At 52.8% G+C, this 22,321-nt stretch overlaps 6 protein-coding genes across 9 annotated transcripts in view; 2 read left to right on the forward strand and 4 right to left on the reverse strand.

Moving 5' to 3' along the window:
- SEMA6C (semaphorin 6C) overlaps positions 1 to 1,750 on the reverse strand; it is a 38,645-nt gene extending 36,895 nt beyond the window's left edge. Inside the window, exon 1 of the mRNA XM_074265315.1 lies at positions 478 to 1,750. The gene's annotated coding sequence lies outside the window, so the exon portion shown is untranslated. The remainder of the gene's footprint in view (positions 1 to 477) is intronic.
- On the forward strand, positions 668 to 2,870 carry TNFAIP8L2 (TNF alpha induced protein 8 like 2). The gene is made up of 3 exons (XM_074265348.1): positions 668 to 730; positions 1,081 to 1,160; positions 1,750 to 2,870. Exon 3 carries the CDS (start codon positions 1,755 to 1,757, stop codon positions 2,307 to 2,309), a length of 555 nt encoding a protein of 184 aa, XP_074121449.1. The 5' UTR covers positions 668 to 730; positions 1,081 to 1,160; positions 1,750 to 1,754; the 3' UTR covers positions 2,310 to 2,870.
- Positions 2,735 to 6,721, reverse strand: LYSMD1 (LysM domain containing 1). The gene is made up of 3 exons (XM_074265347.1): positions 6,121 to 6,721; positions 4,932 to 5,290; positions 2,735 to 4,000 (listed from the first exon to the last, which is right to left on the reverse strand). The coding sequence occupies exons 1-3, from the start codon at positions 6,298 to 6,300 to the stop codon at positions 3,862 to 3,864; spliced, it is 678 nt and encodes a 225-aa protein (XP_074121448.1). The 5' UTR covers positions 6,301 to 6,721; the 3' UTR covers positions 2,735 to 3,861.
- SCNM1 (sodium channel modifier 1) lies at positions 6,460 to 10,816 on the forward strand. Its single transcript, XM_074265346.1, has 7 exons — positions 6,460 to 7,020; positions 7,900 to 7,970; positions 8,111 to 8,199; positions 8,276 to 8,373; positions 8,467 to 8,558; positions 10,180 to 10,380; positions 10,656 to 10,816. The coding sequence occupies exons 1-7, from the start codon at positions 6,970 to 6,972 to the stop codon at positions 10,753 to 10,755; spliced, it is 702 nt and encodes a 233-aa protein (XP_074121447.1). The 5' UTR covers positions 6,460 to 6,969; the 3' UTR covers positions 10,756 to 10,816.
- A 515-nt stretch (positions 10,817 to 11,331) lies between these two features.
- On the reverse strand, positions 11,332 to 16,073 carry TMOD4 (tropomodulin 4). Of its 3 annotated transcripts, XM_074265322.1 has the most exons (10): positions 15,803 to 16,073; positions 14,755 to 14,891; positions 14,404 to 14,560; positions 13,786 to 13,902; positions 13,441 to 13,530; positions 13,153 to 13,283; positions 12,949 to 13,056; positions 12,358 to 12,501; positions 12,047 to 12,191; positions 11,332 to 11,444 (listed from the first exon to the last, which is right to left on the reverse strand). In XM_074265322.1, the coding sequence occupies exons 2-10, from the start codon at positions 14,875 to 14,877 to the stop codon at positions 11,422 to 11,424; spliced, it is 1,038 nt and encodes a 345-aa protein (XP_074121423.1). In that variant the 5' UTR covers positions 14,878 to 14,891; positions 15,803 to 16,073; the 3' UTR covers positions 11,332 to 11,421. The 3 variants fall into 3 exon arrangements, with proteins under 3 accessions (XP_074121423.1, XP_074121421.1, XP_074121422.1); XM_074265320.1 differs by having other exon boundaries at positions 13,786 to 14,560; XM_074265321.1 differs by lacking the exon at positions 15,803 to 16,073 and having other exon boundaries at positions 13,786 to 14,560; positions 14,755 to 15,075.
- A 116-nt stretch (positions 16,074 to 16,189) lies between these two features.
- On the reverse strand, positions 16,190 to 22,289 carry VPS72 (vacuolar protein sorting 72 homolog). 2 transcript variants are annotated; one of them, XM_074265340.1, is made up of 6 exons: positions 22,068 to 22,289; positions 18,535 to 18,687; positions 18,226 to 18,340; positions 17,321 to 17,497; positions 16,923 to 17,067; positions 16,190 to 16,786 (listed from the first exon to the last, which is right to left on the reverse strand). In XM_074265340.1, exons 1-6 carry the CDS (start codon positions 22,182 to 22,184, stop codon positions 16,375 to 16,377), a joined length of 1,119 nt encoding a protein of 372 aa, XP_074121441.1. In that variant the 5' UTR covers positions 22,185 to 22,289; the 3' UTR covers positions 16,190 to 16,374. The 2 variants fall into 2 exon arrangements, with proteins under 2 accessions (XP_074121441.1, XP_074121442.1); XM_074265341.1 differs by having other exon boundaries at positions 16,190 to 16,762; positions 22,068 to 22,287.
- Between the last annotated feature and the right edge of the window lie 32 nt (positions 22,290 to 22,321).

The following is a 22,321-nucleotide window of genomic DNA, read 5'->3' on the forward strand; positions in this document are numbered from 1 at the left end:
CAGCTGGGTCTCTGAGGCTCCCGGGATGGCTTGTGTTTCTCAGTATCATGCTGACATCTGCTGACCGCCTGTGGTCTTACACCCACAGCTCAGATAGCTGCCTTCACCGCTCCACAGAACAAGGAAGCCCAGCTTCCTAATGCTGAGGGCCCTAGGTGCCCACCCTCTGTCCCACGTACCTTGCTCTCGGCAGGCAGCATGTCAGAAGCGGGATCCGGGCTAGGCTGGACCCCACTAGGCAGTGGCCACACCCTCCTTTCCATGAGTCCCTTAAAGGATTATGGGTCAGAAGGAAGCTGACACACCTGGCTCGTTTTCTGAACCTTCCCTACATCTTGACTGCTCACCTGTTTGGATATGGCTAGCCCTCCTTGACGAGGAACCCCCACCTCCTAAAGCAGAACACCAGAAATAGAGATGGAGACCAAGGCGGGAAAGGATGAGACACACAGAAAGAGACCAAGACCATCTAGATACCTCAGAAACAGGAGTCAGGGCTTTGGCTTTTCCCCCCAAGTTGCTGCTGATTTTCTCCTTTGTCATGGGCAGGGGCTCTAGTCCTTGGAGTCCCAGCCCTTGTGTCTGCCCATGTGGGGGGTGGAGGAAGGAGAGAGAAGAGGGAAGAGGGAAGGAGGGTGGGGCCGGGGGCGGTGCTAGGCCAGGCACTCTTGAAGTTTCTCTGTTCTCTGTCACTTCTCCAGGCACATCCAAGGCAAGAGTGGTGGCTGAGGTGAGATATGGGCAATGGGGGAGGGGATACAAGGCACAATGGGTTAATGCTTCCTTTGCCCTTAGCTCTTCAACCCTGAGGGGTCTTTGCTGGGCAAGGGCGACATCTGGGACATAGCTCATCAGGGAATTTCTTTGGGGGCAGAACTGTGTTAACTGGACACAGATGGGGCCCAAAAGGGGGGAGAGAGAGCAGAAAAAGTAGAGGGGAGAAGGATGGTAGAGCGAAAGGCAGGAAAACACAGGAGGAAAGTGGGGGAGAAGGTACCCAGGGGCCTGAGCTTGTGAGAATGATGCAGATACAGGTCAGGGATCCAGGGACGGGTGACAAGGATGGCTTTCTGTCCCTAGCTGCCAGGCCCAGGACTGAGAAGCCTCACGCTACACCCGGGTCCTGACTGCATGAAGCCTGCTGGGGCACCGGACTGCAGGTACTCATCTGCCCACTCTTTCAGATTGCCCCAGTGAGGAGGGGGAGAGGGTGCGGCTGCTCCTCCCTGTGGTCACGGCCACATCCTGTAGAGGAGGGGAGGGGGAAGTAAGCAAAACCACCGGAGAAACTGGAGGCAGGGAGCCTTGTTTGGGGGAAATTCTAGGACCCAGTCAGCCTCTGGGGCCCCAAATGAAAACCCAGGATGTCCCAGGATTAAGCTCCTCAAGAGGCTCCTGATCTCTGGTTTCTCCTGGTGCTGAGAAGAGCGCATGGGTACAGCCCCAAGTCACCTGCTTTCTTTCAGTCCCTTCCTCTCCCATCCCCACCTGGCTTTCCTTTGAGGCTCAGCCCCATGGGGGGCTGCTTTCCCAGAGACCATTCAGTCCCTTGCCAATCCTTCCCGTAGATCCTCTGTCCTACCCTTGGAGGTACAGAATCTCTAAAACAGACCCTAAAGCATCAAGAAATTGGGAGGCCAAATGAAGAAAGGGGACAACTGAGATAGAGGAGAGCTGTCTCCCTTGTGGGGACCTAGAAGCCAGCTTTTCTACTGATATTTAACGTGTCCTTGGGTTTCGGTCCCCTAGGGATCATGGAGCCTTTCAGCTCAAGGAACCTCGCCCTGCAGGCAGAGAAGAAAGTCCTGAGCAAGCTGGCCGGGCGGTCAGTGGCGCACCTCTTCATTGACGAGACCAGCAGTGAAGTGCTGGACGAACTTTACAGGGTGTCCAAGGAGTACACCCACAGCCGGGCCGAGGCCCAGAGGGTCATCAAAGACCTGGTTAAGGTGGCCATCAAGGTGGCGGTGCTGCACCGCAACCAGCAGTTTGGCCCCAGTGAGATGGCCTTGGCGGCCCGCTTCCGCCAGAAGCTGCGCCAGGGCGCCATGACTGCCCTGAGCTTTGGCGAAGTGGACTTCACCTTTGAGGCGGCTGTGTTGACCGAGCTGCTGACGGAGTGCCGCGACACCCTCCTGGAGCTGGTGGAGCACCACCTCACGCCCAAGTCTCATGGCCGCATCCGCAGGGTTTTTGATCACTTCTCAGACCCCAGCTTGCTCACCGCCCTCTATAGTCCCAGCTACGCCCAGCATCTCAGCAAGATCTGCGACGGCCTCAGAAAGCTGCTGGACGAGGGAAAGCTTTGAGGGCCGCTTCCCGGGCTCCACTGACCCACCAAGGCAGCAGACTCAAACAGACACCTGGCCTGGCTCTCCAGTCCTGGCTTGGGTCTCGTTGGAGTGTGATGGGCTCTGGGGACCAGTGGGGGTTCATAAGCCCTTTCTTCCCCTGGGCCTCTGGCCACCAGGACAGGAAACGAAGCTGCCTGAAAAAGTTGAAGTGAAAGTCGGATCTTCTACTTCCCCCTAAATGAGACACATGATGTGGGGAAACCCCTTCCAGGAGGAAAGAGAACAGTACCCCAAGCTGCTGCTGAGGGAGGTGTCAAACTCAAGGCCAGGCCAGAGACCCATCCTGAGGGACAGATGCAATGGAGGCCAGAAGCCTCACTCCCAGAGAGGGTCAGGACAGGGGAAGATAGTCAGAAGGGAAACAAATCTGCTAAAACTTGTACAGGGCTCCATGTTTAATCTCTGCAGTTTCTAACAACTTACTATCAACACAGGGAGCAGGGAATGGGAAAACACATTCATTTTTCTCCACATCCAACGTTAAATAACAAAATAAAGCAGACTCTTAGCCCCAAACAGCCTCCCTAGCCTGCTGTTTTCTCTTCAAAAACACGGAAACTATACCACAAGCTGGTGCTATAAACCACAAAGAAGTATGTAATGGAGAGAAAGAAAGGAACCAGGAGGCCACAAAGGAAGCCTCTGGCACTCAATGTGTCAGGGGAGAGGTGCATACCTGTGCATACACAACCCAGGGAGCCAGGCCTGCTCGTTCCAGCCCAGACTCCCCATCCATTTCCCTCGGTCTACCTCAATGTAAAACTCAGGACAACAGAGCAGAAAAATGGCACAAAAGGGAAGGATGACCAAAATTTCTAACCTTCCGAGCCATGAGAAAGACAACAGGGCCTCTTAGGTCAAGGCTAAGTCCAGCATTTCACTTCCTGATTTGGGGGAGAAAGTTGGTACAGAGTCCAGAGAAGCTAGTGCAGTACCTCAGCGCCACACAGCAGGGGTTGGGGCTCAGGGGTACCAATGCTCCCAAGGGTCCCCAGGCTTGCTAGAGTGAGGGGACTAGGGGAGCAGTCGTCATGGCTGATCATTCCTCAGCCACCATCCCCTGAGAGCTGAGAGGATTCCTATCTTCTGCTAAGAAAACAAAATAGAGCCAATAAATAGGATTCTAACATAGCACCAAATAAATTAGAGAGAAGGGTGGGAGGGAGAGGGGGGACAGGTTCTGGAGATCCCCCCACCCTATGGTAAGGCCAAGGAACTGTAACAGGAACCAGAGAGAGGAAGGAAAGGGACAGCTAGAACCGAGATTCAGCCAAAAGAATTTGGACAGGATCTTATCTCGACTCTTCCATTCTTGCCTACAATTCCTCCCATAGCCTACAGTCCCTGACAGCAACAAGAAGGCCAGGGCAGGGAATGGGGGGCAGGGCAGGGAAGCCAGAGGGGGGATGGGCTGAGATGGTAGATCCTCAACTTTCACCCCAGGCTGAACTCCCCACCAGCCCGGTTCTCCTCTCCTGCTTCTCTCTTCCCAACAGTTTTGGGGGTATCAGAGTTTAAAGATTTCATCTTCCTGGTCCCGTAAAGTGGCTGCCCTTGTGGTTTGAGTCAGGGGTACAGGGCCCAGTACTGCCCGCTGCTGCTTTCGGGGGGAAGCCAAGTGGGGATGCAGATCTTCCCCAGGTACCCTGCAGGTAAAGATTAAGGGAAAAGTGATCAGGAAAGGAGGAAGGGAAAGAATACATATTTATTAAGCACCTGTTATGTGCCAGGCACTGCACTGAGCACACAAGCAATTTCTCATTTGAAAGAACTCTGAGGGAAAAGTGAGAGTGCGTGAGCTAAACAGAGAGAGAGAGACCTAGCAAGCTGCCATGGTACTGATGCCAAGTCTGCCCAAGGCTCAACTCGCTTTGCCTCTGAAAGGACAGAGTATTAAGAGGAACCTGAAACCATAACCCCCTGTCCCTCATACACAGATCTATTCCAGCAAGGTTAGCTCATGTTGCTTCTGGAATTCAAATTGTGAGCTGGAGAGAGCCTCTGAGCACATCTAACCCAACTCCTGGATTTTCAAGAGAGAAAATGGGATCCCAGTGTGTCAATGCTAAGACCTGGCTTCCACCTCCCGATGCCCAATTCTGTGCTTTGACTAGACCAGGCCTGAGGAACCTTTTTTCTGCAAGGCCCATTTGGATATTTATAATACCGTTTGAGAGCCATTCGTATAAAGGCGGTTAACACGCCTAATCTGTTCCATCTTGGGGGGGGAAGGAGAGGGACACCAGATTAATAACAGCAATAATAATGTGGTTTACATGGTAAGTGTACTGGAAAGTGCACTTGGAATATCAAAATGTAGCTTAACTAAAGCATTTAGGCTACACCTAAAAGATTTCAGCTAACCCAGACCATTTGGAGGGAGACCTAATCCTAACACACAACAAATTAAATTATCTTATCTTACTGAATCTTCAAAACATTAACTAATCCTAGTATAGGTGATAGAACAGATACTTAAAAATTATATAGGATTCAGCTCATCCCTGCCTGTAGCTAGCTGTTCCCCACCCTGGCAAAGGACCAAAGATGATCTGCTCAGACACACTGAAGACTTACCCACTTTCACCTTTCTTCAGCTTCTTGACGGCAGCCTTCTTTGACAGACTGATCTGCGAGTCGATCTTCTTGAGGAAATCGGTGGCAGAAAGGTCATGGCTGGCTACGGGGGGGTCCTGGCTACCTCTGGAGGAGTAGCCTTCACCGCTGGCTTTTTCCTCTGTTTTTTTCTTCAAGCCTGAGGAGGCTTCAGATCCACTCTGACTCAATGACATTTCTTCCTCCTTTTCTTCTTCCTCCTCAGAATCCAGCCCATTGAATAGTCCCCGGGGCTCAGTCAGGATGGGAATATAGAGAGTTTTCTTGAGGAAGATGGAGTCATTCGTATAAAGGCGGTTAACACGCTTAATCTGTTCCATCTTGGGGGGGGGGAAGGAGAGGGGCACCAGATTAATAACAGCAATAATAATGTGGTTTACAAGTTTATAACACTTCAAGTTGTTTGTGTATTTCCAAATCCTAACTAGCATCCTGAAGAACAAAGAGGATAGGTAATATCATCATGTAACGATGAGCATACTGAGGCCTGCTTAAGAGATTGTGCCTTGACTGAGGACAGAAAAAGTGGCAAATTCTAAAAAGCTCTGGGAGCAGCGAGGACCTGGGCTCAGCCCCCTCCCCCACCGGGTGTGCAGAGGGTAACCCAGGGCTGGCTCTGCTGAACTCACGGGCTGTGTCTGTGACATGGAGTAGAGACACCCACAAACTCTTGTATGTTTCTGCACCTGGAGCCGCCTGTATTTCATTATCCCTGTCAGAAGCTTCCCCAAGTTGGGTAGAGAGGCTACAAAGTGGGTAAAAGCTCCCAGCAGGGAACGAGGAAGACCCCACCATTAGACTCAGGTTATTGCTAACTGCCAAATCCACGCAAAATTGCTTCATTTGTCTCAGCCTCAGTTTGCTCATCTGTAAAATGGGGGACACGGCGCCGATCACTCAAGGTCGTGGTAAGGTTAAGAGGAGATAACTTATAACCTCCTGATCCCACTCTCTATGTAACGAATTATCTGGAGGAAAATGAGTGATTTCACGGGAGTGGGGAAGGGGAGAAGGCTGCTCGCTCCAAGAGAGGCCAGCCCGGCATTCGGGTCCGGAGCAGTCCCGGATCGGAATTCTTCCTAGCCACAGCCCCGGGGTCCGGGGTAAGCCCTCCTGGAGGTGGGGCCCGCCCTGCTTCCCGCCCACTCACCGTCACCCCGTACTTGAGAGCCAGGCCGGCCAGGGTGTCCCCGGGCTCCAGCAGGTGCTCCACGCGCCGCTCGCGCACCGGGGAGCAGGCCGACTGAACCAGGCTGCCGTAAGACCGAGCCCGACTCCCTCGAAGGAGACCCGACCCTCCCGGGGACGCCTGCCGGGAGGGGGACGCCATGGCCTCTCCGGCCCAGCCTAGGTCCTGACCTTCGACCCTGACGCCCTCTGACCCGTGACTTTCGAGGCTCCCCAGTCAGCCCAGATCCCGGGGGCCGGCCTTCGCCATAGGCCGCCTACTCCCGTTCGGGGCTGTGGATCTCCGGCCTCGGTCAAACTCAAGTGCGGGGCCCCGCCCCTCCCGTCCAAGGCCCCGGCGTCGGGTTCCACAGCAGCCGGTTCGATCGCTGCCCACGGCCGGTGAGGCGCGAGGCTGGGGTCCTAGAGGCGTCCTTGCGAACACGGCTGAGTCAGGTCCTCATCCGGCCCGGGTGGAAACTCACGGCGCCCATGCGGGCTCTGGGACCGGGAGATAGTCCTGAATCCTCTGTTTTAAAGGGCCTTATAAGCGCCCAGGGCTTTAGAGACACTGGGAAAGACTTGAATTCCCAGAGAGCCGCGGCACCCCAAAGCATTCTGGGGAATGTAGTCCTTCTACGCGAGGCCAATCAGAGAAAGCTGCAGAAAGATGCTTCTCATTCCCGGAAACACAGGCCTCGGAAGTGAGAAACCAACCAACCAAAAAAATACCGTCCCCGCCCCGCCTCAGTTGGAAGCTACGGTGTCTGTGAAGGCCTCGGAGTCTAGGAGGTAGAACTATAGTTTATGAAAGAGAGCTGCTATAGACGCCATGTCCTTCAAAAGGGAGGGGGACGACTGGAGCCAACTCAATGTGCTCAAGGTGAGAGTGAGCGGGGGGCGTGCTGGTTGTCGCCGCTGAGTGGAGGCTCTCGAGCTGCCTCGGCAACCCCTGAAGGGGCGGGGCGATTCGGGGGACGGGGAAGGGAGGATTTGGAGGAAGGGACTCCGGGACTGGGAGAAAGGGAGGGGGCGAGCCCTCATCCTCTCCTCACGTAGTCCACGCGAGAGCCAGGCCCAGACTAGACACGCGGGGCTTTGGCTAGGCCCCGGTGCGCCCCTCCTAATGCCCTTAGATCCACGGATTGTGAAACACCCCCCCGGCCCGCACCCATTTGGAGCCTCTGGGGTGCCCCCCCCACTTTTCATCTTTGTATGCTCTTTCCCCGTTATTAGACTGTAACCTCCTCCAGGTTGTTCTTGTCTGTGTCCCCGCCTTAGCACCCGTGCCCGGCCCCTTAATATGTGTTTATTGACTGCTCGGCATTTGGAAACAGGTCGTGTAGCAGCTCCTGGAGTCAGAAGTAACTGTAAAAAAATGTAAAAACCGCCGGAGCCCCTGCATCCCAGGGATGAGTCAGGACACTCCCCCTCCCTGTTCTCCCCGCCCTCGGCCTCCCCGTGTAAGGGGCGGATTAGGCGCCCTCCCCCACGTAGGAAGGCGTGGTTCCGGGAGAGTGATGGATAGGAAGGCGTGGCTCCCGGAGAGTGATGGATAGGAAGGCGTGGCTCCGGGAGAGTGATGGATAGGAAGGCGTGGCTCCGGGAGAGTGATGGATAGGAAGGCGTGGCTCCAGGAGAGTGACAAGTACCTGTTGGGGGGGGTGTCACTGGGCCTGTTCTCCCCCAGTCCCTCCCACTTTCCCCCAACACCAGAATTTCTGGTTCCAGCGCCGTCTCCCCTTCTTTACCCCTTTTTCAGAAGCGCAGAGTCGGGGACCTGCTGGCCAGTTATATCCCAGAAGATGAGGCGCTGATGCTCCGGGATGGACGGTGAGGTGGGGGGAGGGACCAGGGGACGGTAAGATTCCGAAGAGAGGGAGCACGGTGGGTGCTGGGGCCGGCAGAAGGCTGGGAGCAGGGAAGGACGGCCTGGGGGTGCCGCGGGGCTTCTGAGTCCTGTTTCCCCTCAGGTTTGCCTGCGCTGTCTGTCCCCACCGGCCGGTATTGGACACACTGACCATGCTGACTGCTCACCGGGCAGGGAAGAGGCACGTGGCCAGTAAGTTGCAGGGTTAAAAGCAGAACATCAGCTTAACCAGGCTTCCCACGCCGTGCTAAATGCCCCTTTCCTCCAGGCCTGCAAGATTTCTATGGCAAAAAGCAGCAGTGGAAAGGAGAAGAACAGAGTCCGAAGCCGCAGCAAGAATGGAGCTCGGAGAAGACAGGGAGCCAGGTAACTGCAAAGGGGGGAGTGTGCATCTTGGGAGGCTTCAGGTGTCTTGTTCCACCCAAGTTGGAGAGTTTATTTACCTCTGCTTCCCATCAGGCTCCTCTGCTGACCCAGACCCGGCTAATCACTCAGAGCGCCCTGCGCAGAGCCCCGAGTTACAACAGTTGCTGTCGAAAGCAGAAGAACAGGTAACTTTGGGTAGAAGAGAGAAATAAGGTGAAATGAGAGGATGGAGGTACAAGTATCGGTGGCTATAGAAAAACAGGAGGAAAAAAGGAAAGAATAAAAAGTGGAGCGATCAGTCTAGAAGCGTTTGTCCCTAAAACTCCATGAGGACAGAGATCTGAATTTTCCGGCTCTCCTGGCACCTAGCACAGTGGACACATAATTGTTAAATGAAGGCTTTCAAAAATATAAAGCTGTGACGACAGGGGAATATCAAACAGTTGAGAAGTTAAGAAGGGGAATTACAGTAGAGACTTTGGGTTTGGATGGCACTGGATTTATAGCAGTTGTTTCTGAGATGAGAGAACAGAAGTAGACAGTTCTGGTGTATGAGAGAGAAAAGATGCCTGGCTCCCTCCCCAACACTGTAACCTTTAAAAATTCAATTTCATGTTATTTCTCAGTTCCAGATTATCTCGATATTACTCTTCCTTATCCATTAAAAAGTCAAGAAAAACAAAATCCATCACAATTATGTATAGTCATCCAAAACAAATTTGTATGTTAGTCATATCCAACAGAGAAAGAGAGAAAGAACAAAGAAAAATATGCCTTTATAAGAGTCTGTGTTTTATCTCCCTCATCATTTCATTCATATACTTTAACACAGAGGTCCTCAAACTTTTTAAATAGGGGCCAGTTCACTGTCCCTCAGACTGTTGGAGGACCGGGCTATAGTAAAAACAAAAGCTCACGCTGTCTCTGCCCCTCAGCCCATTTTGCTATAACCCGGGGCCGCATAAACGTCCTCAGCAGCTGCATCTGGCCCGAGGGCCGTAGTTTGAAAACCCCTGCTATAACTTGTTAAGCCACTGTTCCAATGGAAGGGTATCCCCCCTCAGTTTCCAATTCCTTCCCACTACAAACAAACTGCTATAAATATTTGTGTATAGGAGTTTTTTTCCTCCTTTGATCTTTTTGAGCTATAGATGTAGTAGAAATATCCCTGGGTCAAAAGGTAGATACAGTTTAATAGCTTTTTAAACATAGTTACCAATGGCCTTCCACAACAGTTGAACTAGTTCACAGCTCTATTAACAGTGCATTAGCATATCTGTTTTCTCACATGCCCATTGTCATGTCAGACAATCTAATGGGTGTGAAATAATATTTCAATGTTGTTTTAATTTGCATTTCTCTATTAATTAGTGACTTAGAGCATTTTTTAATATGGTTATTGATTACTTAGATTTCCTCCTCTGAAAACTGCTTATTCGTATCCTTTCACTGTCATTTGGAGTGCGGCTCTTATTCTTGAAAATTTAACTTAATTCTTTATATATTATAGAAAGGAGACCTTTATGAGAGAGATTCGTTGCAAAGATTTTCCCCCAGTGTCCTGCTTTTCTTTCAATTTAGCTGTTTTGCTTTATCTGTATAAAAGCTTGTTAATTTTGTGTAATCAAAATTAGCCATTTTACTTCCTCTTTATTTCTCATTTGGTCATGAATTTTTCTCTAGCTCTGACAAATCATTTCTTTGATGCTCCACTAATTTGCTTATCCCACTTTATGTCTAAACCATGTGTCTATTTGGAGTTCTCCTACTATATTAAGATGCTAAGCTCTGCTCCTTCTCACTCAGACCAGAATCTCCTTCGCCCTCAGCTCCTACCTTCCCATCCAAGCCCCCACAGACTGAGGCATCTTCGGAACAGAAGGCCAGCAGAGCACCCAAGTCTGGGAGTGATAGACGGACCCGGAAGGGATCAGCAGCAGCGCCAGCCCCCGTGCCCTTGAGTCCTACCCGACGAAGGGCGTTGGACCATTATCTGAGCCTGCGCAGGTGGGTAGTGGGATGCCTTGCTTCTTTGTCTCAGATGTGGTCTTGTTTTCTTTCTTTTTTTTTTTAATGGTGAGGCAGTTGGTTAAGTGACTTACCCAGGGTCACACAGCTAGCAGTGTTAAGTATCTGTGGCTAGATTTGAACTGGAGCTCTCCTGACCCCAGGCAGTGCTCTATCCATTGCGCCTTCCCGCTGCTTTTCAGACATTTTCTTCTCTCCCTCCCTTCTGTGATCCTGTCCCTCATTCTGACCAGACCTATTTTCTCTGCTCACAGCTCGGGGTGGATCCAGGATGGAAGAGGTCAATGGGTAAAGGACAAGAATGTGGAGTTCGATTCTGATGAAGAGGAACCCCCGGATCTCCCCTTGGATTGATACCCTCCCCCTGCCTTTTGTTTAAATAAACCCGAGAAGAGACTGAGTTCTTTCTTCCTCCGAGGTCTGGCTCTCTGTGCCATTCCAGCAACTCTGGTCCATTCTCCTACCCCTGCAGGCGGCCCAACTGCCTATACCACACCCACCCTTCCAGAACCCTGCCAAGCGTCAGCTGCACCCAGCCTTCTGCCCTATTAATAAAGTATATAGGGCAGTTCTCTGCCCTTTGGTTGTCAGACACCTTCCCATCTCAGCTCCCCCTGCTGTCCCTCCCATTTCCACAGGGGCTTTTCCTGCTTTTGCAGGGTGGCCACGTTCAGAGGTGCTGGAGGAGCCAACACTGAGTGAAAATAAAGAAGGGTTGTGTGTGTGTTGGGGCCGTCACAGGCATAACGGCCCTGATAAAGGCAGGGATTTCTCCCTCCTCTTAGTGGTAACCTGAGCCTAGAACCTGCTGATCTCTGGGGTATAAATAATCCCCTAGTGAACTGGCAGACACCCTGGGAAGGGGGTGGTGTTTTGTGCCAAGATCACCTCCCCATTTTTCCAGTCCCAGGCCAGAGAAAGAGACAGGTGAAGTGGGCAAAAAGACCTTTATTTACAGGAAGGGGAGATGGGCATTCCGCATCCAGGGGTCCCAGCTTTAAACAATAGGGAAAGACAGTGTTATGACTTCTTCTGCTGCCGACCTGTGGAAGTAGGGGGAAGTAAGTCTGTACCCAAGACCTGGCTTTGAGCCTGTTCAGAATGATCTTTGTTTATTCTTAACTACCCAAGATCCCCATAGAAGATAGTGTCTTAAGACATATGACTTCTGTGCTCCCCTGTTCCCTTAAAAAAGCTGTCCTTTGTCTCCCAGTACCTATTTTCCAGGGATCTGTTTGGAAGTAATGTCATCAGAGAAATGAAGGCAGGAGGAAGACAATGCTAGGAAAGGAGTACAAAAGGGGAGAGCCCACAATAAGGGGCAGACAGCTGATGTGCAAACTGGAGAAAAGACACCATGAGGAAGCCTTAGCTGGAGGGCCTGGACTAAAGACACAGAGGATAAGGGAGACACTTGGGCTTTGATCTGGGCCAATGATGAAGGGAGCACCCCCAGGGGGTGAGGGCAGATTCATCAGTGTCTCCTTAAGTATATGGCAACAAGCTGGCCCAGGTAAGCCACTCAGAACCTCCTCTGGGCAGAGCTTGACCTCTCAGATTTCTGCTGGACCTTCCCTAGTCACACTGAACTTAATGCTAGAAGAACCAAGCCCAACTAACTTCTTCCAGCCCAGTGGTCCCTTACGTAATTCGTTGTTCCGGGTCACTGCTCGAGCTGCCCGAGCCCGAGGTCCTTGCTGTGTGAAGTGGTATCCGAATCGTACGATGGCTGGGCAGTGCTCCAGCATGGCAGCCATTTCCATCTCTACAGCATCCCCTGGCCAGTGACGCTGGAAGGGTAGGAGGGAATGAGAATACAGGCTGTCCATTTTCCCTGGTTACTACCATCCCAAGATTACTGTGTTTGAGGGGTCAGAGAATGGCAGCTCCAGAGTCGGGACAGTTAAGGGTGACTTTCTACAGAAAGTTCAGGGTTTGGGGAAGAAAGCTAGGAACCTGGTTATCCATCCTTAGCTCAGTGAGTGTGGAATTCTCCCGAACAGCCTTTAGCACGGCCATGAGCCCCGAACTGCTGATGAAGTTGGACTCGATGTTGAGGCTCTGAAGGTTCTTGTTCTCTCGCAGCATCTCCGCTACAGCCTGAATGACAGGAACATGGGGCTGAATGGATGTCACAGAGATAGGACAAAGCAGGAAGGGATTTGGGGGGGACTGAGACACCAAATGAGAGGAAAGGGGGCATCGTGCAGTCCCTGAGAAAGCTGGGCACCTCAGAGGTCACTGAGTCCCTTTGAAGCTGCTGGCCCAGGGAGAAATGACAGCCTGGGAGGACTATTGGACCAATTGCTCTCAGGCCACCATTTCAGCTGTAAAATGGGAAGCAGGGAGGGACTGAATTCTATGAGTTTTGAGGAACCTTCCCTTTCAACTTTTGAGCTTATGGTTTCATGTGTCCTGGGGGAATAAGGATGGGAGCCTAAGAGAAGGGGTGAGAAGGATCCAGGGGGCGGTGTACAGGGCACACCCATGGGCATCTTTGGGGGTACAAGCTGAGGGATATGATTGGGAGGGAGTCCCAGGACTCACATTGGCTACAGGGTCACCGCTTCGTGTAGCCACCAGACTGAAGCTCCGGACGTGGGTATTCGCCTTCATCGCCTGGCACAGCTCAATCAGAGTGGATGCTTCAATGTCCTATCAGCAGGAGGGGGATATTCAGATTTCTTCTCTCCAGGAGGCCTTCCCGTTGGAATGAACCATTTCCTCCCAGGGTGGGATCCAATGCAGTACCTGCATGTTGTTGAGGTTCACTTCCTCCAGCGCCTGGTCATTGTTCTGAATTCTCTTCAGCGTCTCCTCCACGTCCGTAGGATTTGGTGGTTCATCTGGGACTGGCTTGTATTTGTCAGGCTGTACCACACCTGGTGGGGGAAGGAGGGGGAATTCCCCCATGTTCCCCCCTCCCCCACCACCTCCAGCCCCTATGACTCCGCCCTGTGCCCCTGGCAGTGAGCCCACCCTCAGTGCCCACCATGGTGGGCACCTGGCTTCTACACCTCCCCTTGGGCGCTCACTCACTGGAGATGCCCTCGGTGTTGCAGATTTCTCCACTGCAGATGGCATCATAGTACTGCTTGTTACTCATCAGTGTGTACATGCCCAGAATGGCTGAGAAATGGCAAAACACGGCTGTGAGTAGAAGCAGCAACGTGCTCGGCCCACCCCTAAATCTTCCCCCAATGAGAACGGGGGCAGAGGAGACGGAGGGAAGTGGCCTTCGCCCAGTGGGGCCCCAGACACTTCTAGACTATCCCAAGACATCTCTTAGCCCTCTGCACACGTGCCCTGCCCCCTCTGCTGCTATTACAGGGTATTCTTTCCCACAGGCCTCATGACTCCCTCCTGCACCCCGGGGTTGCCCACCTGCAATGTCACACATTTCAGCATCTGTGGCCTTGGCCAAAGCCTCTTCCAGCTCAGGCTCCAAAGTGATCTGTTCTTCCACAGGGATTTCCCTCTTGGGCTGGATGAATGGTTTCCCTGGTAGAGGGAAGACAATTAGCAAAAAAGCATTTTCCAACCATATCCTTGGCTTCCTGCCGCCCTGATCCTCCTCACCCACTCCCAGACTGTGGCTGTCATGGGCCCAGAGGTCCTGCAGAGGTCTGGGTCTCCTGGCAGGCCGGGTACAAGGCCCAAACCCTGGGTGGTACGGAGGAGGAAGTGCCAGGATGTCAAGCTGCTGGGACTCTGGGCTGGGGCACTGAGCTGAGAGGAAAGATGGCCTGGCGGGGGAAAGGGGGTTCTGCGTCTCTACGGGAATGAGTGGGGGGAACTCAAGGTCCAGATGCTGGGACTCCTCTTCCTCCAGCCCCCAGGAGGGGGCACTTGACAGAGCCCTAGAAGTGTGGAGTGGCTGGACAATGGGGCTGGCAAGCGGGTACGCCGGGCTGGAGGGAGACAGGGGAACAGGGGTGCGGGTGATACAGAACACGGTGGCAGCAGGGTGAGAGGCCGAGCACCCCGCCGAGGTTCCTCTACCCTTCTTCTCTCCCGTGAAGGGCACCAGGTCATCCCGCTCCTTAGTCTCCAGGGCCTGCCGTTCCAGGTGCTGCATCAGGGCTTCCCGGTCCAGGGGCCCCGTGGGGCTCTTCTTGGTCTGGTCACGCTGCCTTAGCCCGGCTGGCAGGAGCATGTTCTTGGGAGGGGGTAGGAGTGGGGGAAGCACCAGCTCAGACTCCCCACTCCCAAATCCGGGACCCCCTTAGGGTTCCCTGAGGCGTCTTCAGCTCCCCCTGCTGACCCCCTGGGACCCTGAGAGGTTCCCTGACCCCCCCTCCCTATAGCCTAGGACCCTGAGGTCATCTCGGGGTCCCCTTCCAATGGCCTTACCTCAGGATCCATTTCCTGTAGCTCATAGTCCAGCTGTTCCAGCTCCTCAGGGCTGAGGCCTCTCAGAATTTCATCCTCATCAATGTCCCGATACTTCTCCAGTTCCTTCTGATAGGATGACATGGTGTCCCACAAAGCTTGGGGAAGAGTGGGCAGTTGTCAGAGCAGGGGGTGCAGGGTGAAGGAGGGGAGGGGGTTGCAGCAGCCCGGCTCTCGGAGCAGCCCCGGACAGGCGCTCGGGCTAAGCATCCCAGATCTTCCATCTCCTTGCCTGCCCCCCAGCTTCCGCTCCCCCCCACAAAGCTCTCTGACCCTCAGACTAGCACCGTGTGGGAAGAGGGCCCAGTGGCAGCCCCCACCCCAGCCCCCACCCTCGCCCGTCAGCCTCTCCTGCCCCTCTCACCCCCAGCACAGCTGCCCCGGGGCCCTTGCCAACATCCCCTGGGCCCCTGCCTAGTTCCTATGGAAGGAGGGGGTGGAGAGCTGCAGGGAGATTCCTCCTCCCCCCTCTCAATCAATCCGGCTCCTTCCTGAGACTAACAGGGAAAGCCTAGAGGGCTGAGGGAAGGGGCTGCGCCAGCTGTTCCTTCCCGGGCCACAGAGGGAGGCTGGAGGTGGGTGGGAGGGGGGCGGCCTCTCCCACTTCTGGGTTCTGAAGGAGCCGGGGCTCCGGCCGAGGAAGCCTGAGGGACCCCTGCAGCTGGGAGCTGAGGAGCTAGGCTGGAGCGAAGCTCTCGTCCCTGCCCTTAGGTGGAAGGTGACACGGCCCTTCTTGGGGTGAGGCAGCACTGACTTCATGCCTTGTAACTCGGGATCAGGCTCTTCTGGAAACTTGTAGGGACATGGAGGGGAGACCCACACCCCCCCCCTCACCCCTACTCTCCACAAGAGAGTAGATACGTGTGGGGGAGACAACTTGAGGGCCGGCGTCACACGCCCTGCCTCCAACTCCCCAGGACTCCCAGGAGGGACCACACTCCCACCCCTCAGTGGCTCCCAGCCTGGGGCTCCCCCACCCCCCCAATCCGGCCCACCCCTCCCCTCTCACCTCCCCTTCTGTCGGTCTGTCTGCTCTGCCTGGGCACTGAGCGGGCAGCAGGAGGAGCCCTGTGCCGGGGGAGGGGGCAGGGGGAGCGGTGAGCTCAGCATTTTATTATTTTAGTTCTGGCCAGGTGGGGGTGGGGGGGAGATCGCATGTACACCCCCCCTCACACACAGCCGGCCCAGCCCCCAGCCCCCCTAGTGGCCACTAGCAGCCACAGCAGCTCTTCCCTCCTCTCCCTAGAAGAGCCTTCTGGACACCTGAATTCTAGTTCCAGCCGGGTCATCGGCAAGACCACTTTGGACAGGCCAGCTCAAAATACTTATGAGCCGTCCTTGGGCCGTCCGTGGCACAAATGTCTCTCTTTCTTCACTCCACACAAAGCTCACCAGATGGGAGTTTTTCTGTTTTTATTAGATTAAAAAATACAGAGGGAGGTGGGCAGGTTGCTCAGGGGAAAGAGGGAAGGGGGAATCAGGAGTCTGAGACGGGTGTGAGGGCGGGGGGGGGTGCAGGGGTGAGGTCGGGAAGGGCCGGGCGGCACAGGGCGAAGGGAGGTCTGAGGACCAGCCGTGTTTTCACTTGATTATGATCTTCTGCCGCAGAGCCCGGGGTCCGGGCCCAGGGAGGGGCTCCGGAGGCGGCGGGCCGGGGCCCAGGGCCGAGGCAGCCGGGGGGAGTCCGTGGGCTGTGATGTACTTCTTGTAGGCCTCCCGGATGATCTTGAAGGCTCTAGCCGTGGCATAGGGAATATCAGTGACGGGATCCCGGTACAGGGCCGGCCGGTGGGTCACGGGGCAGACCTCGCGCACGGGAATCTTGGGGGGCTTTCCCCTGGGAAAACATTCCTCAAATGTGGCGTCATCACTGAAGGTGATAAAAGTACGAGAGCATCGAGCAGGCGGGATGACCGGCCCCGTCGCAGAGTGAGGAGCTGCTGTGGGGACCGCAGGGGTTGGCTCGAGCCTGGGGAGATGGGAGCCAAGAAGTCTGTGAGGGAGGGACCAGAACAGAGAAAGACCCGTTGGCGCAGCTTGGGGGTGGGGAGAGACAGGAAAAGAAACAGAAAATGTCAGGGAGAAAGTGAGCCAGGACACTGGCCAAGGTGGAAGTCTCTGGCACTCACCCTTCCACATCCACGTTCTCCTCCTTGGGTCCCGGCTCGGTCAGTAGGGGCACCGTCATGGAGTGGTAGGTGATCACCGGCCCTGGGCATTTGCGCTTCTTGTGGACCTGCTTCTTCTTGTCTGCCTCCAGTCTCTCATAGTTCTCTGGGGGAAGAGGAGCAGTCAGGTATTCCCCAAGTTGCAGGCACGGGAGCTGTCAGTCCTCCCTCCCCACTGTGAGTCTCCCCATTAGCCTTCCTCCCCACCAGGCCTCCATGGGCATGCTCCCCTCAGCACAGTCTGCAGCCTCATCTGCCCAGAGCCTTGATCTCCACCCCCCCATGCTTTCATTTCTCTGTCCTCCTAGCTCCCTTCTCTCATTTTCCACCTCTCATCCCCCCCCAGCCCTCCGGCTGACCAAGGGAACGTAGGTTGAGCTCCTCGGTGATCTTCGCTTCCCTGAGGAGCTCCTCTTGTGTCAAGGGTCGCTCACAGTGAGGGCCCTTTCGGCGCCGTGACTGGCCCTGCCGCTCCTGAACCCGAAGGAATGTCTGACGAGTGTGCTCTGCTGTGGACTGGCGCATTGACTTCCGGCCTAGAGAGATTGAGTGAGAAAGTGGGCAATCTTGTAACTCAGGACCATTCCTCCAAGAGGCCACCCAGACTGACAGACTAGCATCTGCTTCCTCAAAAAACAAATCCCCAACACCACCTTTTCCCTTTCGTCGCTTCTTAAACCCCGGTTCTGCTAATTCCTACCCAAGAGACGTTGGGCAAAGTGCTAAATTTTGTGAGAGGGCTTTCCTCATCCACAAGGTGAAGGAGCCAGGTCAGGTCACCTCTAGGGCTCCTTTCTGCCCTAACCTTCTGGGTTGGCCGTGACATTACAGAAGGACTGCAAGCTTGTTAGATGGTGTTAGCTGTTGTGATACGGCTAATATCAAGTGAGATGAGCTCTGGGCACGAGCACACTGAGAGCCTGGAAGTAAGCATCTGCTGAATTCAGTTCACAAAGTGGCTGCCCCAAAGCAAGAACTGGATGTAAAGCATTTATGCACGAAGAGATCTTTTAGTCTGAATGCACAAATTAGGCAACAGGCTCCCTAAGGGGAAGAACTCTGTTCTTCACTCTGCCCAGGAGAAGGCCTTGTCCCTGTACTAAACCCTGGCCTTATTTGTAATCTGTTGTCAACAATGTGGTCATCCCCCCATCCTCTGGATCTAGTTCTGGTCTGCAGGGGTAGATGGCGGTGCTTCCAGAGCTGAGGTGCACACTAACATTCCAACGCCGTGAAGGCCATGCTCTTCTTTCCCAATACTCACTGTCAAGGCCATCATCCTGCAGTTCCAAGGGAAGCAGTGTCTTCTCCTCGCGGGCCTTCTGGGAACTGCCAGCTGGGGTGCTTACTTTCCGAGGCCTCAAGCTCTTGATAGGTTCCTGGGGGCAGGTTGGGATCAGAGACCAAGGGCTGAGGGGATAAGGAGAAGGAGCAAGAACCTGGGGAACCTAGAGCCTGAGGGAGTTGGGTTGGAATAGGAAAAAAACTAGAAGTCTGCTGAAAGACAGCAGGAGCTTCCAGAGTCTGACAAAGCTGGGGCTGGCCCTCCCTAGGCCCGGGGTCCCCACCGCACCTTGTAGGCCTTGGTCACTACCCGGCGCTTTCTCCTTGGTTCATCGCCATCCCCGTCACTTGCTGGTTCATCCCCCTCATCAATGTCAAAATCAGAGTCAACTTCATCCTCTGTGTCTGACTGGTCCCCCTGGTATTCATCATCACCAGATTCCTGAAGGAGGAAGAAGAAAAGGAGAACTGGGTCGGTAAAGAACTTTGGTGCCGCGGTCCGGCACCTTCAGTGGTCAACATTGGCTTGGAGTCAGGAAGACCAGAGTTCAAATCCAGCCTCAGACACTTACTGGCTGTATGATCCTGGACGAGTCAGTGACCCGCCTTCTGCCTCAGTTTCCTCATGAGTAAAATCGGAGTCACAGTACTCAGCTCTCGGGGTTTTTGTGAGTACCAAATGTGATAATATCTGCCAAGCACTTAGCATAGAAGCTAGCATCATTATTATTTATATTGCGCTCAGCTAGGGGGCGCCATGGTGCAGCTGGGCCCAGAGTCAGGACTCCTATTCCAGGGTCCAAGTTAGGCTGTGGGACAGACACCAAGACCTGCCTGCCTCAGTTTCCTCATCTGTCAAAATGAGCTGGAGAAGGAAAGATCCCAAATGGGTCACAAAGGGTGGACATGATTGAAATGCCCAAATAAGCACAAAACTCCACCAAGAGAGCTACCTAGACACATTCCACCTGGTGTTCCCCACTCCTGCTTCCAAGAGTAACAACTTCTAACTACCTCCAATTTCTTATTATTTGTGACTCTGGTCAGGTTAAAACTCTTGGTTTTCTACTCTGTAATATGGGAACACATACCTATCCTTGCTGCCCTATATAGTTGTTTCAAGAATTAATTAACATTATGACTAGGAATAATTTACTATCACAGGCCTTTTCCACAAAGGTTTACAAAGTATTTTGCATATACTATCTTGCTTACTTACTAAAGCATTAAATTACCATGTGGCGTTAAAATTGCCTCCCGCAGTTTCCTAATTTTTTCCTCTAGAGTTAAACCCAACAGGCTTAATCTAGCTTCCATACAACAGATGTGTAAATATCTGAAGTCTTATCTTGACTTGATTCTCCAGGTTGAACTGCCCCCAATTCTTCCACTATTACTCATGAGATATGTTTTCCAGGCCCTTTTTTATCCACACGGTGATTTTATGGATCTGCTCCCATTTGTCAACATCTCTTTTAAATGCGATGCTCAAAACTAAACCCCCTACTCCCAGTGAAGATTGTCTGCTACAGAATGTGGTGAGATTATCACTTCCCTCTCTCTGGATACTCGACTTAATGCCACCTAAAATCAAATTAGTTTTTTGGCAGCTATGTCTCAATGATGATTTGCATTGAGTTTTCAGTGAATGAAATACAGATAACTATTGGGATAAAGGCCCAGAGTTAGGCTCAAAAAATTAAGCTGCACAAGAACAAGATGGGGAAGGAATGGGTTACCTAATAGCTCACGTGAAAAAGATATGGAGGCTTCTGTAAGCTTGAGGCTGAGTCCACAGTGTAACATGGTGCCCTATAAAGCTGCCGTTTTATGCCCTCTTAAAAGGTTCAGGGTATAAACAAAGGAAGTTCCCCTGTTCCCTGCCCTAGTCAAAGCAGGTATGTAGTACCGTGTTCAATCACACATGTTTCAAAAGGATAACCGACAAGCTGGAGATCATACACAGAAGAGCAATCAGAATGGGAACAAGACTGAAAAGTATGCCCTACATCAAGTTGTGTAGCCTACAAAAGACTAAGAGGAGATGTGGGAACTGCCTTCAAGTACTCAGGCTCTCATGTGGAAGAGAAATATTTGTATGGGCTGGTTCCATACGGCAGGAATGGGAGCAACGAATGTAACAAACAGAAAAGGAGACTAATGTTAAATGTAAAGAAATACCTTCTGACAATCAGTTGTCCTAGAACCGGGATGTGCTATAGGCCAAGGCTTCTTAAACTTTTTCTAGTTAAGATTCCTTTTAACTCATACAATTTTTAGGCAACCCCAGCTATATAGGTATGTAAAATATGTATACAAATCAAACATTTACTGATAACAAATCATAACTTCATGACTCCTACATTGTTTCATGACCCATATAGGACTGTGACCCACAATTTAAGAAATTTGAATGCAGATCAAATCATATTATTTTCACTTATTTTGTTTTTTTCTTTCTTGTGGTTTTCCCCTTTTGTTCTGATTCCGCTTTCACATGACTAATATAGAAATATGTTTAATATGATCGTACAAATACAGCCTATATCAAATTGGTTGCCATCTTGGGAGGGAGGGGAATGACACTCAAAATCTTACAAAAATGAATTCTGAAAACTATCTTTACGTGAAGTTGGGGGCGAAAAAACCCACTATTAAAAAACAAATAATAATTAACTTACGGTCGGATGAGCTGGACTGAAATCCAGACATTTCTGTTTACTTCTTAAGCAACCCTGAGTAAGTCACACCTCCCGGACCAAATTTTATTACACATGAAAAGGTTAGACTCCGTGACCTTTACAGCTCTAAATTTATGATCCTATGAAATGAAGTCAGTCTGGCATAATAATAATAATTGCCAGCCTAGCATTTACGTAGTACCAGGCACTGTGATAAGTAAGCCAAGATTATCTCACTGGATACTCACAACAACCCAGGGAGGAAGGTGCTTTTATCATCCCCATTTTACGGTGAGGAATCTGAGGCAGTGACTGGATCTGAACTCAAGCCCTCTGCGTGCCTCAGTTTCCCCTCTGTAAGTAGGGTTGTGGATGAGAGAATATCTGTAAGTGTTTCACAAGCGATCGTTACAATCTAACATCTTGGAGCCTCAGTTTCTAGTTGCTCATTAGTATAAGGGGGTTGATGAATAGCATCTATCTCATAGGATTTGTGTAAGACCCAGAGGAGAGGATATTGTCAAGGGCCCGGCACGCTGCATGGCACACGGTTATTATTATTACATAATAATAATATTAGTTATATGTGAACCTTTAAGAGTCGCTGGAATTCCTCGGGGCGGATGAGGAGGATGATCTCGAGCATTAAGTGCTTCACAACAGGCAGATGCTTTTATCTAACAGTATTTATAAAGTGCTCCAGAAACGCCAGTTCCTGTCATCATCCGTCCTCCCCACGACTACAGACCAGGAAACTGAGGCCCACAAGTGAATGGTGACAGTCAGGCCTAGCGGACGTCCCGGTGCCCGGGAGGGAGGATTCAGAAATACACAAGTCCCAGGTACGCGCCCAGGGAGGCCAGGCAGAGGAGGGCGCCCCGCCCCCTGCTCCCCACCCCCACCCCTTTCTCAGACCCTACAACGCAGCCCCGCCCCCTCCCCGGGCCGGCGCTTCCCCCGGGCATCCCCCCGGATAAGTGTTCTGGTAAAATTCATCTTCTTCCTCAGCCTCCAAGAGTCCAGACAATCGACTCCCTGCGGTCTTCCGGGGGCTCGGCCCCGGGCCAAGCTCATCCCTCCCCCGCCCCCTTTCTCAGACCCTACCGCGCAGCCCCGCCCCTTCCCCGGGCCCGGCGCTTGCCTCGGTGAACCCCCCATAAGTGGTCTGGTAAAATTCATCTTCTTCCTCTGCCTCCAAGAGTCCAGACAATCGATTCCCTGCGGTCTTCCGGGGTGCTCGGCCCCCGGCCAAGCTCATCCCTCCTCCGGCCCAGCCTTCACCGCTGGCGGCTTCGGGCTCGCTCGGCGCTCGGCGCCTTCCGCCTGTCCAGCTTCGCCGCCGGAAAGGGGAAATCGTCACAGGCAGAAGCAGACGAGCGCCGAGGCGAGGATAGA

The sequence above is a fragment of the Sminthopsis crassicaudata genome, chromosome 4 (assembly GCF_048593235.1).
Source record: "Sminthopsis crassicaudata isolate SCR6 chromosome 4, ASM4859323v1, whole genome shotgun sequence".
In the NCBI taxonomy this organism is placed as follows: domain Eukaryota; kingdom Metazoa; phylum Chordata; class Mammalia; order Dasyuromorphia; family Dasyuridae; genus Sminthopsis; species Sminthopsis crassicaudata.

What these genes read in the sequence shown, in the direction of transcription:
- TNFAIP8L2 (XM_074265348.1), top strand. Translation starts at nt 1,755, where the DNA reads ATGGAGCCTTTCAGCTCAAGGAACCTCGCCCTGCAGGCAGAGAAGAAA.
- LYSMD1 (XM_074265347.1), bottom strand. Translation starts at nt 6,300, where the DNA reads ATGGCGTCCCCCTCCCGGCAGGCGTCCCCGGGAGGGTCGGGTCTCCTT. An exon ending in CTCTCAAGTACGGGGTGACG is followed by an intron (nt 5,291 to 6,120) that starts GTGAGTGGGCGG and finishes CCCCCCCCCAAG; the next exon opens with ATGGAACAGATTAAGCGTGT. An exon ending in CTGAAGAAAGGTGAAAGTGG is followed by an intron (nt 4,001 to 4,931) that starts GTAAGTCTTCAG and finishes CTTTACCTGCAG; the next exon opens with GGTACCTGGGGAAGATCTGC.
- SCNM1 (XM_074265346.1), top strand. Translation starts at nt 6,970, where the DNA reads ATGTCCTTCAAAAGGGAGGGGGACGACTGGAGCCAACTCAATGTGCTC. An exon ending in AGGGAAGAGGCACGTGGCCA is followed by an intron (nt 8,200 to 8,275) that starts GTAAGTTGCAGG and finishes CCTTTCCTCCAG; the next exon opens with GCCTGCAAGATTTCTATGGC. An exon ending in TGTCGAAAGCAGAAGAACAG is followed by an intron (nt 8,559 to 10,179) that starts GTAACTTTGGGT and finishes CTTCTCACTCAG; the next exon opens with ACCAGAATCTCCTTCGCCCT.
- TMOD4 (XM_074265320.1), bottom strand. Translation starts at nt 14,877, where the DNA reads ATGTCATCCTATCAGAAGGAACTGGAGAAGTATCGGGACATTGATGAG. An exon ending in TGAAATGTGTGACATTGCAG is followed by an intron (nt 13,531 to 13,785) that starts GTGGGCAACCCC and finishes GCCATTTCTCAG; the next exon opens with CCATTCTGGGCATGTACACA. An exon ending in CAACACCGAGGGCATCTCCA is followed by an intron (nt 13,284 to 13,440) that starts GTGAGTGAGCGC and finishes TTCCCCCACCAG; the next exon opens with GTGTGGTACAGCCTGACAAA.
- VPS72 (XM_074265340.1), bottom strand. Translation starts at nt 22,184, where the DNA reads ATGAGCTTGGCCGGGGGCCGAGCACCCCGGAAGACCGCAGGGAATCGA. An exon ending in GCAGGATGATGGCCTTGACA is followed by an intron (nt 17,498 to 18,225) that starts GTGAGTATTGGG and finishes CAATCTCTCTAG; the next exon opens with GCCGGAAGTCAATGCGCCAG. An exon ending in GAGAACGTGGATGTGGAAGG is followed by an intron (nt 16,787 to 16,922) that starts GTGAGTGCCAGA and finishes CCTCCCTCACAG; the next exon opens with ACTTCTTGGCTCCCATCTCC.